Source organism: Festucalex cinctus, chromosome 7 (genome assembly GCF_051991245.1).
Source record: "Festucalex cinctus isolate MCC-2025b chromosome 7, RoL_Fcin_1.0, whole genome shotgun sequence".
NCBI lineage: Eukaryota > Metazoa > Chordata > Actinopteri > Syngnathiformes > Syngnathidae > Festucalex > Festucalex cinctus.
Genome location: NC_135417.1, coordinates 18,898,024 through 18,910,517, shown reverse-complemented (window position 1 = coordinate 18,910,517; position 12,494 = coordinate 18,898,024). Strand labels below are relative to the sequence as shown.

The 12,494-nt window shown below is 41.8% G+C and overlaps 1 protein-coding gene across 1 annotated transcript; it reads left to right on the top strand.

The window, feature by feature from the left end:
- Positions 1–924: 924 nt before the first annotated feature.
- Positions 925–10,099, top strand: dync2i2 (dynein 2 intermediate chain 2). The gene is made up of 9 exons (XM_077528183.1): positions 925–1,091; positions 2,025–2,285; positions 2,357–2,466; positions 2,594–2,751; positions 2,816–2,925; positions 6,685–6,852; positions 7,029–7,261; positions 7,341–7,498; positions 8,815–10,099. The coding sequence occupies exons 1-9, from the start codon at positions 1,014–1,016 to the stop codon at positions 9,051–9,053; spliced, it is 1,515 nt and encodes a 504-aa protein (XP_077384309.1). The 5' UTR covers positions 925–1,013; the 3' UTR covers positions 9,054–10,099.
- The last annotated feature ends 2,395 nt before the right edge of the window (positions 10,100–12,494 follow it).

Genomic DNA, 12,494 nt, shown 5'->3' with positions numbered 1-12,494 from the left:
TTCAGATTTACAAATTTATGAGCCAAACAAGGTGGCATATTTGTCATTCATTTAGTAGCTTGACATAGTTCATTATTACAATATGTAGTAATAAATAAATTAATAAATAAATACATACATACATACATACATACATACATACATACGTAAATAAATAAATAAATAAATAAATAAATAAATACATAAATAAGCGGTTCAGATCATAGCTGGATGGTTAAATAAAATTTGCATCTCCATTCTATCTCCATCCATCCATCAATTTTCTTGACCGCTTAAATCTCACAAGGGTTGCGGGGAATGCTGGAGCCTATCTCAGCTGGCTTTGGGCAGTAGGCGGGGTACACCCTGGACTGGTTGCCAATCAATTGGAGGCCGCCATTCTTTTTATGTACATAAATATTTGGCCAGACAATAAAGTAATCTGCCATTGTGGGTGGGGAATACTGGTAAATATTTTTGAAAAACTCACCAGAAATGTGGACACTAAATGCCAAATCGAGCTCTGCCAGTGTAATTAGATTGTTACATTTATATAATATAAATAATAAACGAAAAGAAAGTCAGCCAGCCAGACCAACACACAGCACTGTACGATTCATAACAATTGGGGGGAAAATGGTAATAATAATTACTTTAAATTAAAACAAAATAATAATAAATTGTATATATATAAATATATATATATATATATATATATATATATATATATATATATATATATATATATATATATATATATATATATATATATATATATATATATATATATATATATATATATATAAGTGTGTTGTTATTATTATTACCATTAAACAAAACAAAGCCTAAAACATGAAAGAAATAAAACACCAGAAGGTGGCAGTATTGCACGCAATTTATGCTTGCAGGCCTCAAAGAAGAAGCGGTTACCGGAGGCGAAGAAGAAACGGCATTTGTTGACGGATGTTGAGCAGTGTATTTAGGAGTCAAGGCTAGTGTTTCGTTTCTTCATCAGGTTCATCAGGTTTATTGATATGTTTACGGACGAAGCTCAAGTGCCCGTGAGTATCCAATCATCCTGGAGAAAATCTCAGCAGTCGGCGCAGGAATCGGTACGTTTGAACGACTAGGTTAGATTTCAATACATAAGTCATGATATGTATGAATGCTCTGCACAATCAAGCATCGGATAGCTTGCAAGTTACATAACAATGAGGAGAATTGCAAATATATGGTATAAATCAAAACTGATAAATATACTTGAAAAGGCCGGCATTTAACACAAACAACCCAGCTCGTAAATGCACCGCATCCCATCTTTGGTCTTCATCTTTGCGTTACCTAGCAACTCAATTTCCAGCATCCTTCTACTTTTATAGCCATTGTTTCTTTGCCGAATTGCTGTATAGGCTAAGTCCAAACCATCTTATTCGGACCTCTCTAGGTTTGTCTAGGGTTGCCTTCCAGTTTTTGTTGTCCATTGCATTCCTGATCCTGTCCCCTCTCATCACTCCTAAAGAGAATCTCGGCATCTTTACCTCTGCCACTTCCATTTTTGTCTCCTATCTTTTGTTCGTTGCAATGGTCTACAAATCATACAAGAGGGCTGGTACTATAAACCTTTATTTACACTAGAGTAGCTGGTACTCATCTGTCACCATCTCATCACATCACCCTCGTCACTTTTCATATTCAGAGACAGTTTCTTCACCCGGCCAATAAAAATGTTGAACACTAATTTGCCTCTCTTAATTTTTGCATCTATTTACATATATTCATTATACTCTCAGCTAAAGTGACTATTAAGTATCAACTAAAGTGTACTGAACATGTGTTTATTGAATGACAATAAAACAAATTACTCTCCTCCATCAACTCATTTAACTACAGTGAAACCTTGTTTTTTGTGACTAATCCATTGAAAAGAGTAAACCAAAATGTACGAAAACCAAATCAATATTTTCCATCTTTGTACTTGTGTATAAAGTGTTAATTTTGTTTGCTCTGGTTATGTGTGGGTGTGTGCGTATATGTACATGTCTCAGAGAGGCTGTCAGACCAGAACCATTCACAGTGCTGAAGCAGGAGTTCAGACCCGTTCCACTATCATCAGCAGTACTCAAACAGAGGTCCAGGATCACGTAACGACACAGTACCTCGACGACCCCCACAGTGTGCTCCATTTGTCCGGCTTGAAAGAATTCCTACGTCAGGTTGAGGCCCCAGTCATCCGAGAGTTGGTCAAGAATTCCAAGAGTCATGCTTTTGATGGCTTTCAGGTGAACTGGGAAGAACACAATCAGATGGTAAGTAGAAGATGATAAATCGTAAAATATTCGACACATTGTGTTTATTCCCACTTGTGCCGTTTTTATAGGTTTTGTGCCTTCACCAACTTCATCATCCCAGAGCTCTAGAGCGACACCTTCACGTAACGAGCGTGTCCTGGAGTTGTACTGGTGCAGTAATAGCATGTGCTTATGGCCGGTACGTTGCTTTGCTTCCAATGATGATATTAGAAATCTACTACCGTTTTGAGAGTTCGGCAGTTAGCTTCTGTCAGCCATGTATAGTTCACTTGCTGAGGAAGTCAATATGCTTGTGTTGTTGACAGGATGGCAGAAGGTGATTGGAGCAATGACAAGTCATATATTTGCACATGGAACATAGACTATGGAGGTCTGAACCCCAAGCAAGCTGATCTGGTCATAGATGTTCCTACTGCAGTGACATCTCTGTGTTGTCACCCCAAGCACCCCGCCCTCATGGCAGGTAGGTGACCCGCGGTTCAGAAAATGGATGGATGGATCGGATGTATTTGATTGTCTGCCTGCAGGTGGTTTGTACAGTGGTGAAGTGATGGTCTGGGACACTAGTCAGTCCACAGATCCAGTATTGGCGCAAACTGGCATGTCTCCAGACAGCCACAAAGAGCCTGTTTGTCAGGTGAGTGAGTCCACAGGAATTGAGAACTTGAGTTTTTCCCTTGGGTGGCAATTGGAAGTGGTGGAAAGAGTGTATTTCAAGAAACCTTCAAAAAAATAAATTCCTATACATTTACATTTTTACCAACACATACTCATTAAAACACACCTTGAAATATTGAAACACACTTTAAAAAGTATTCGTTTGCACCTGTTCTCCCTCTCATGCTGTCAAGAAATGCGAGACTATAATCCAAATTTTCCTCAACATGAAAAAGCTGTCCTATTGGTTCAGAGCATTCAAGGGCCAATAGGATATCTTAGATCGGCATGCAGTGAACATGTCACATACCAGTGAATGTCGTGCACGAGCAAGACACAAGATGCTGCATCCAAAATCCTATTTTAGCGTTGGAATTAATGGTTATAGGCATGTTACTTTTAAGTACTCACCGATACCGATACCAATACCACTGTTTTAATGCAGTATCGGCACCTCTGCTGATAGCAGTATCGGTGTTGGAACAACACTAGTAGCAACACTCTAATAATGCACTCTAAGCATAAACCTTACAAACATACATATGGTATATTTACAAAGTATATAAATTGCATCTTAACTCATTTACTCCCAAAAACGTATAAATATGTTCTATTTTAAATATTGCGAGTGCCCCAAAGACGTATATATATGTTTTTTGTTTTGTTGTTGTTGTTTTTTTTATATATATATGCCAGCACATACAGAAGGCTTTGATGAAGCCTCTGAACTGAAGAGAACGGTTAAAGCAATCGTAGTTATTCCAAAAACGGCCAGCAGATGGAAGCAGAGTATAAGAGATCAACCAGGGCCATGTTGCAAAAAGGCTTTTTTCCCCCCACAATTTTAAACATATTCATGAATAATGACGAAACCGCTCTGTCACCCAAGCAGAAATTGAGTTTGCAACAGACTACTAATGCACTCTTAAGCATTAATATGGAACTTGTAAACATACAATTGCATCTTAACGAATTTATGAGAGAACTGATATGGATGCAGTTCACCAAGAAAAACATTGTCAGCCATCCATGCAATTTATTTCTTTATAGTAGAATGGCCACAAGAGGGCGTCATGTATTGGTAACGAGTACTGGCACCCTTCTTCTGGATGCCTTGAAATAAGGTCTGATCGGCTCACTGCCATTACCTGGTATTGGTGCTTGCACATTCCTAGTAAAAACCCATTATAAAAAAAAAAAAAAAAAAAAAAAAACACTTAAAACTTTGCGATATAGCGAGGGTTCTGTGTATTTCATTTTATTTTCCTGGAATTTTCCAATCACTGTGTCACTTCGAAGAATGTCCAACTGGGTGAATCATGTTCTCTTGAAAAAGGTTATAAACTGTGGCATACCCAGAGCACTCTGCCATTAGTCATAACCTTGGTCTGACATGGTTAATGGAAGGGAATGGAAGGATGTTTGTTCACCATCAACTACAATATAAAGTGTATTTATTTCATGTGCCTGAAACTAGCTTTGCTAAGAGAGATTTAAGAGTTTTTGAATTCATTTTAATTGTAACAGAAAAGCTCCAATACTGCTATAGTACTCTGCACATAATTAAGATCTTCTGTTATTGCACCTCATAAAAATTTCATATATCTATCACCATACAGTAGATGTGAGATTCAATTTGGACCCTTAAAAAGCTGTCACGATGTGGGGGTGTTGGAGGGAGGACCCAAATGCAGGGGGCAACAAAAACAGGTCAAGGCAGGGATGCAAGTAAAAAATAAAAAAAATAAAAAAAGGATTTAATTAACAAAAAATGTAAACAAGGGACTATGGAAAAAATTAACAAGATCAAAAACAAACACAAGGCATGGCATGGAAAACAGGGACATGAACAGGCACAATGACTCCACCAGAACCGAACGGAAAACAGGTGACTAAATACACACAGGCTAATTGACAATGACTAGACACAGCTGGGCAAGACACAAGTGGCAAGGGAAGCTGATTGGTGGATACACTGGGAAGGGAAGACACACTCAGGTGGACGTGGTTTGACATAACGGGACAAGGGAAGAGACAAGGAACACATGACAAACAACCAAAAACACCAAAAGAAAAAATCCCACCCCTCACAAAACCAAAACATGACAGAACCCCCCCCCCCCCTCAAGGGACGGCTTCCAGACGTCCCACCAACATAAAAAGTCCAAAAACAAGGGCGGGCGGAAGGGGGCACGGAGGTGGGAACACGGCCCACCCATCCGTCCCAGACAAAAGGCAGTTCAGGAGGGCGTCCATGACGCCAGACGAGAGTCCCATTCAGGAGGGCGTCCGCGAAGCCCGACGAGAGAGTCCTGTCGGGGCCGTTCAGGAGAGCGTCCGCGAAGCCCGACAAGAGAGTCCCAGCGGGGCCAGTCAGGAGGGCGTCCTCGACGCCCAACGAGAGGTGAAGGCAGCCGCAGGGCTTGCGTCGCCGGGACCTTGGGCGGCGCCTGGCGAGATTCCGGGGCCTTGGGCGGCGCCTGGCGAGGTTCCGGGACTTTGGGCGGCGCCTGGCGAGGTTCCGGAGCTTTGGGCGGCGCCTGGCGAGGTTCCGGAGCTTTGGGCGGCGCCTGGCGAGGTTCCGGAGCTTTGGGCGGCGCCTGGCGAGGTTCCGGAACTTTGGGCGGCGCCTGGCGAGGTTCCGGAGCTTTGGGCGGCGCCTGGCGAGGTTCCGGAGCTTTGGGCGGCGCCTGGCGAGGTTCCGGAGCTTTGGGCGGCGCCTGGCGAGGTTCCAGAACTTTGGGCGGCGCCTGGCGAGGCTCCGGGTCTTTGGGCGGCGCCTGGCGAGGCTCCGGGTCTTTGGGCTGCAGCAGGCGAGGTTCCGGGTCTTTGGGCTGCAGCAGGCGAGGTTCAGGGGCGAGAGGCTGCAGCAGACGAGGTTCAGGGGCGAGAGGCTGCCGCGGACAAGGCTCAGGGGCGAGAGGCTGCCGCAGACGAGATTCAGGGGCGAGAGGCTGCAGCAGGCGAGGTTCAGGGGCGAGAGGCTGCAGCAGGCGAGGTTCAGGGGCTTGAGGCTGCAGCAGACGAGGTTCAGGGCCTTGAGGCCTGTCTGACCAGTCACTCCAGACGCCACGGACCAGAGCCAGTGCTTCCTTTAGCCCGGCAATGGCTCGGTCACAGGCTTCAAGCCCCTCCTTCTCCCAGGGCTCCCATTCGGACATTGCCCCCGCTGGGTCCAGTTCTGTTGGAGTCATTCTGTCACGATGTGGGGGTGTTGGAGGGAGGACCCAAATGCTGGGGGCAACAAAAACAGGTAAAGGCAGGGATGCAAGTAAAAAAAAATGGGATTTAATTAACAAAAAATTTAAACAAGGGACTATGGAAAAAATTAACAAGATCAAAAACAAACACAAGGCATGGCATGGAAAACAGGGACATGAACATGAACAGGCACAATGACTCCACCAGAACCGAACGGAAAACAGGTGACTAAATACACACAGGCTAATTGACAATGACTAGACACAGCTGGGCAAGACACAAGTGGCAAGGGAAGCTGATTGGTGGATACACTGGGAAGGGAAGACACACTCAGGTGGACGTGGTTTGACATAACGGGACAAGGGAAGAGACAAGGAACACATGACAAACAACCAAAAACACCAAAAGCAAACAAAATCCCACCCCCCACAAAACCAAAACATGACAAAAAGCATCTCTATTCATTGCTTGCGATTATTATTGCCGGCTAGGAGGATGTTAAGGCCATCATACCGTTGCTGTGTGCATGTGTACACAGGTTACCTGGGTGCCCCTGCAGAATAAAGGAGAGTTTGGCGTTCTGAGTGCATGCTCCGGAGGGAGGATTCTGCTGTGGACAGTGAGCTCGGAGCAAGGAAAATGCTTCCTGAAAGTGGCCTTTGCCCTCGTGCAGCAGCAAGTTCTTTCCAGCAGCGCAAGCTTCAAGGTAAGGTTCAGTCTTCCAAGACAAAAGAATACAATCAAAATGTTCACATTCTGACGGTACTGATTTCATTTTATCTTTGTATTTAATGGGTCAATAGTTCTTTTTTTTTTTTTTAATGATTCGTTGAATAAACAGCTTTAATGGCTGTTTACGGTATTGTATTTTGTGTTTTTTAGGGCCAAGGCACAAGCACTGTGGGCGTCACCTCCTTAGATCTGTCTCCATGGGACCCAGACACGTTCTTAGTAGGCTCCGAGGGTGGCCTTCTGCTCAGATGCTCCCTCTCTTCCCAGACGCCAGCCACAGTCCCGTCCGAATGTCTCAGTGTCCCACTGAGAGCCCCATCCGTCTTCTCCTTCAGGCCCAGTAGCGGCCCTGTCCACTCCATACACTGCTCACCTTTTCACAGGTACACGTTAAAGATCCGATGAGTGACTAAATCGGTGTCTAAATATAACTTGTGACTCATAAGTGACTGTTTTCATTAGGAACCTGTTTTTGAGTGCAGGAACTGACGGCCTGGCTCACCTCCATTCTCTGCTACAGACCAGCCCACTGCGCTCACTCCGTGTGTCAGACACTTATGTTTTTAAAGTGCAGTGGTCTCCAACCAGGCCACTGCTTTTTGCTGCAGCCACGGGACAAGGTGCACTCGCAAAAGTGTTGGAAATCTCACAGTTAATATGAATAACTTTACTTTTTTAAATGAGAAATTGCAAATAAGCCACTGGTTAACAGTGAGGAAAATTATTTGAGGGTAGCATGCAGGAGAAAGTGGATTCAAAGCAAAAATATTGCCATCCACCTCAGACCTCTTGGAATAAATATGATCTATTTGTTGATGGTTAACCTCGAAATATTGTTTTCAATAATATGTACTATGCACCCCACTAGTCTAAACATGGTATTCTGGTTAAAAGTGTGTTTGTGGAATATGAATGAGGTGTCAAAATCCACCCGTTTAATCCATCTTCGGGAGTGGCCATTTTGCCACTTGCTGTCACCTGAAAGTGACATCACAGTTGCTCAGGAGGTGAGACATGATTGGTCATTACTTGAGCCCTGTGATGTCATTTTCAGCCGACAGCAAGTGGCAAAATGGCAGCGGGCAGATTTTGCTGCTACTCATATTCCACAAACGCACTATTGCCATGTTTGGACTTGTGGGGGCACATACAACATATTCTCAATACTTTTTTTTTTTTTTTTTAAGTTGCTTTTAGTGTTCATTTCGTCAATGAAAACTACACAAAAATAATTTCGTCAGTGCACATTTTTCACTGCGACACTTGCTATATTTATAGTCGACTAAAACTTGACTAAATAAAAAGAGGATGAGCTTGACTAATTATGATAAAAACTAACAGGTGTGATTGAAACTGGACTAAGACTGAGACTAAATTTAAAAATGGGTGATAAATTTAACACTAGTTGCCTGACAACTGTACACCAACTCTCTCAAAAAAAAAAAGGTTTTCTTGCACTTTTTATTTATGTCAAATTACAGAGAGAGAGAAAAAAAAGGGAGCAAAAAAATTATTAAAAAAAAAAAAAACTAATGTGATATTTGGATTTTACATCCTAAACTGCCATAGAAAATGTTGGCTACATTTGTTTACAGTTTTATTTATTTTATATTTAAATTTATTCATTTTGATGCAAACCAGTGTTATCAGCATAAATTTCTGCATGTTGATGTTTTTTTCCATCTACACATGTAATATATGTTGTTGTTTTTGTTTTTTGTTTGTTTTTTTGTTAAGAACAAATCCACAACACAGCATTCAGGGTCTAGCAAAGCAAATTTCAAATTCACAGAAATTTTTACCAAAGGTGAATCTAATCTTTGATAGTATTCTGGAAAATAGTGTCGTGTCAGCTGTCAAAACAAATGAAAAGCTTACTTTGCAAAGAGTGTACTCATTTACGTTAAGCACTCTAAATGCACTCTTCTTCCACCAGGTGAGGTGCAAATATTCGATCTGAGTCGCAGGTCCCCGAGACCAGCAGCTACGATTGACCCGGGAGGCGTCGGCCATGCTGCCACCTGTTTGGCCTTCAACTGTCACAACCCTGGCCTCCTCGCAGTGGGGAAAACAGATGGGACAGTTGGTGTTTGGAAGCTCAGCACTGATTTGACGGAGCAGATCCCCACCGAGAGCCATCTCCTGGAGCAGATAGCCAATCAAGTAGCTGAATGACACTATGGGATGGATGGAGACGGCTGCAATGGACTATTTGTAGTGCCGGTTACAGGCCATGTGTCTTGTGCGATTGGAGTTATATTTCACAAGGCAAATCAAAAGTTAACGGACCGAATAGTCATCAGATGGTGTTTTACACAAACAAACTCTTCTCGGTCATCTGGCCTCGACCCAAACTGAGCTGCTTGCCTCTTAATGAAGATGTAGTAGGGACAGGGTTGTCGTTTCTGGGTAGAGGTTTGCAAAATGTTGCTGACAAAATCAATTCCGGTGTAGGGGTTGATCATCACAAGTTTAGGAAAATCGCCATGTGCAAAACCTGCAGCAAATTGTGACAGGGACCGACATTCCTAACTTCACCCACATTTTCCTCAATCAATATATACACGTGTGTGTATATATATATATATATATATATATATATATATATATATATATATATATATATATATATTATTATTATTATTATTTTAAACTTCGAAATGCTTTATTATACTATACTATAATTTTTTTTTTTTTAGGCTTTTAACAAACTATATAGCCCTACAACCAGGTAGGGACTGGTAAAACTTATAACATACCTTAAAGAGCTGTTGATTACAGACGGTTGGAAACTAAAACTTACTACACAACTAATACACACAATACAATTTCAAAAATCTTGAAGATTCGTCACTTATGGCATTGTGGTTTGTTCACCGAACTCCAATGCAGGCGGGATGGGTTCAGTTCACACTCGCTCAAGGATAGCTGGGATAGGATCCAGCTCCCTGCAACTGTCAACAGCAAAAGCGGAACAGAAAATGCAGACAAATGGTGAAACTATTGTGTACTTGATCTATTTTTCCTGTATAATATTGTTATGATTGTCTGTATCTGATAGTTGTTATGATTGAACAAGAAAAACAATAGATTTGTCATGTCACGTTCCTTGCAGGTTTTAGGACATGTATAGAGTTGAATGGTCATAGTTTCATCTGCGAGAGTGGTATTGCAAAAATTACCTCAATTTATAATATTAAAAGTGCTGCTAATTTGTGTGATTTTTTTATTTGAATTAGTTTTTTTTTCTTAAATACAAATTCCTCCTAATCTCTTTATTGTGTGGTAGCGATAACCTAGAAACACAGTATTTGTTTGTACTGCTGTGCCCCTGGAAAAGCACACTGGCTAAGTAAATTAAGACTACAAAAAGAATGACAAATTAAATAGTGCATAATTGGGTGTTTGGATGTTGGACAGACTCGTCCTGCCTTTTTCAGCATCAATTCACAAGCTAATTTACTTCATGCATGTAATGCATAGACGGTTTTCCCACGATGTCAAACCTCTGGACTTGTCCACGACAGCCATGATGGAGGTCGATACATTGTTTTGCCCCAGTGCTTATTGAGTGTTTGAATTGAATCGGACTACGTAATAATAATAATAATTATTATTATTATTATTATTAAGTACCATGCACTGGCATGAAGTCTTTGGCTGCAACAAGGAGCAAAGTCTCATTCCAGTTGTGTTGCATGTTCCCTAATGGAATCCCTGACGCACCCCTTCGACCCATCACCTAAACGAGGCTTGATCCATCGATATCCATTGTAAGAGGATTTGCCAGAGTGAGAAAGGCGACGGCATTTGCCTGTGGGGCAGAAATTCCCAGCGTACCCGGTGGGGAGACCCGGAAGACTGCAACAATTGGGTCAGGGCAGACTGACATGCCACGAAAAGAGGTCACTACTGCTACAAAGACTCCAATCAAGAAGTTATTCAGTGAATTAGGCTTACACAATCTGGGTCAATTTGGGCCAACTTGGTCACTGGACTCAGCCCACACCTTGGGCACACAGGACTATTCCCAGGATAAATGTTCCAGTTTCTCAGGCGAGTAGTGTAAATATAAACAATGAACAATATTAAATTGTATAATTGTATAAAGTCTCAAATTATTTTTAAGATGGTGATCCAATCACTGTTGAATTGTCAGTTTCCCTTATGTTCCTGTATTTGTATGCTTTTTGACTAAAAGTTAAGTTAAAGTTTGTATTTAGAAATTGTTTTGTGTTGTGGTTAACACATGTTCGTAGTTTTAGCTTAATGCTAAACATTTGAATGGTGTCCACATTTTAAGTAGTAGTCTTGAGCACAATGAGGTGGTATGTAAGTGCTTCAAGATGGATTGCCTCAATTTGTCAGTGAACATAATACCCAAGTCTTAATCCCAGGCCCACCTGGTCTTGTCCCATTATCTTATACAGTAGATCGCTGATCCTCAACCTTTCGGTAGCAAAGAGGGAAATGGAAGTTTTCTTGTTAAAGCTACATGTCTGTAAGTATCTGAAAAAGTGGCTATATACTAAATCATGATCTTTCTGCAATGTGTTGAATGAAGTAAAATGTGTCATCGATAAAAGAGATCAGTGTAAAAATTAGATTATTATTGAGCCACAACATGCAGGAAGATTCTATCTGCGATAGCCTACTTGCATTTTATTCGGAATGTGAAACAAAACTTACCCAGAGAAGGACAGGGGAAAATGCAAACTCCACACAGAAAGGCTGGAGCCTGGTTTCAAAACCACAACTTCAGAATTGTGAGGTTGATGTACGTGCTAATCATGCAACTATACAGACGCGATTATCGTAAACAGGGACTATCCTAAACGCAAAAAAAGATAGGGTTTAACCTGTGAACAGCATCTCTGGTACTATAATGGGGTTATTGGTCTGATATTTTTAGAGGTGTACGTGTAAGTGGTTTTGAGTATAGCTGTCTACATATATTTGATCAGTTTTCGTACCTTAAAGTGATGTTAAGCCTTTTAGACTGTCACTACACTAAACATGCCTACAGCCTGAGATAAGGAACGTAAGATTGTTTGATTATTGGAATAGCTGCTGACTCCTATCAAGCGTTGAAGCTAAGTCAAGCTATCAATTATTCCGGGTCATTAAGCGAAACAGTATTGCTTTTATTTCTTCTTCATGAATGGCTCTTGCATGTTAAGCGTTAGACATGGTATCCAGTGCATTATTTAGGGAACAAAGTTCCTCCCCACTTTTTGGTCTCTCCCTTCAACATACATTTTTGTAGAACTACAGGTATGCTGGATGGATGGATGCAAAAGCATTTCGAGGCCAACATCAGATGGATGGCTTCCTGCATTCCTCATTTGGCCCAGTCTTTGGAACCAGCTGTGGTTTCCCTGATCATGGCACCCGATGTAGCTCTGTGGCCCAATAGTGCCATGTACCCGAGGCTGCTACAGCTGACATACTGCGCAGGCCGTGCGTCACTGGTGCGCATCTGGGTCATCTTGGAAATTCTGTCACGCTTGTCACTGAGCTGAGCGTCTTCGCAGTAGGCCTCTTATACTAATGCCCCTCCACAGGATCTGGCGAATGCTTCGCTTCGGACATTTGCTTTCATGTAATGTGAAAGTG

Bases quoted from the DNA above. Each gene is read 5' to 3' on its own strand.
- dync2i2 (XM_077528183.1), top strand. From the start codon at position 1,014: ATGTTTACGGACGAAGCTCAAGTGCCCGTGAGTATCCAATCATCCTGG. The intron at 6,853-7,028 runs GTAAGGTTCAGT...TGTGTTTTTTAG, and splicing joins CCAGCAGCGCAAGCTTCAAG to GGCCAAGGCACAAGCACTGT. The intron at 7,499-8,814 runs GTGCACTCGCAA...TTCTTCCACCAG, and splicing joins TGCTGCAGCCACGGGACAAG to GTGAGGTGCAAATATTCGAT.